Raw genomic sequence first — 653 nt, forward strand, 5'->3', positions numbered from 1 at the left:
CGAAGCAGTTCCCCTTCGACCTTTAGCTTCAAACACTACACTTCCTATTCCTGACTCATCCGCACTTTCCCTCTTGACTTCTCACGGTTCGTTCGTTCCCCAACCTACCACCCAGAAAGGGGAAGCGAATACTCTTTGCCTTTAACTCCAGATGCTTTCTTACCTCCGTCTCATCAGCCAACAAGACAATTGGAATCTCCTTTCCCCTTCGCTTCACATGCCCTGCCCTCTTCTTGCCCAGGCCAGCACGCCCGAGGGAAGGCGGTCCCTGCTTAGTCTTTATCTTCGACTAAAAGCGTTTCCCCTTAGTTGCAACACCCCCTCCCCACGTACAAACGCCATCCAGCCTAGCCCCCAATAAGGCATGAGATCCCCTTTGCCTTACCTCCGCACAGAAGCTGTCTGCTCTGCGCCCACGTGCGCCTGTTCTCCGCCGTCATGACTCCGACGGGAGGGGGGTCGGAGCCCTCGTACTCGTCCACCTCCCGAAGGATCTCGCGCATCTGGGACACCACCTGCTGCAGCGTCATCTTCACGCCCTCCACCACCACCTCCACTCGGTAGATCTGCGGCCGGGGGAAGGGGTTAGATACTGCATGTATACATATACAGTAGATACTTGTACAGTATTTACTTTATACTGACAGTGCATG

At 54.7% G+C, this 653-nt stretch overlaps 1 protein-coding gene across 1 annotated transcript in view; it reads right to left on the bottom strand.

The window, feature by feature from the left end:
• Positions 1-653, bottom strand: part of LOC119592355 (choline O-acetyltransferase-like) — a gene marked incomplete in the record, with an annotated part of 212829 nt that overhangs the window by 49936 nt on the left and 162240 nt on the right. The window contains 1 exon segment of the mRNA XM_037941182.1: positions 386-566. Coding sequence (XP_037797110.1) covers positions 386-566 — 181 coding nt within the window.

Source organism: Penaeus monodon, chromosome 30 (assembly GCF_015228065.2).
Source record: "Penaeus monodon isolate SGIC_2016 chromosome 30, NSTDA_Pmon_1, whole genome shotgun sequence".
NCBI classification, from domain to species: domain Eukaryota; kingdom Metazoa; phylum Arthropoda; class Malacostraca; order Decapoda; family Penaeidae; genus Penaeus; species Penaeus monodon.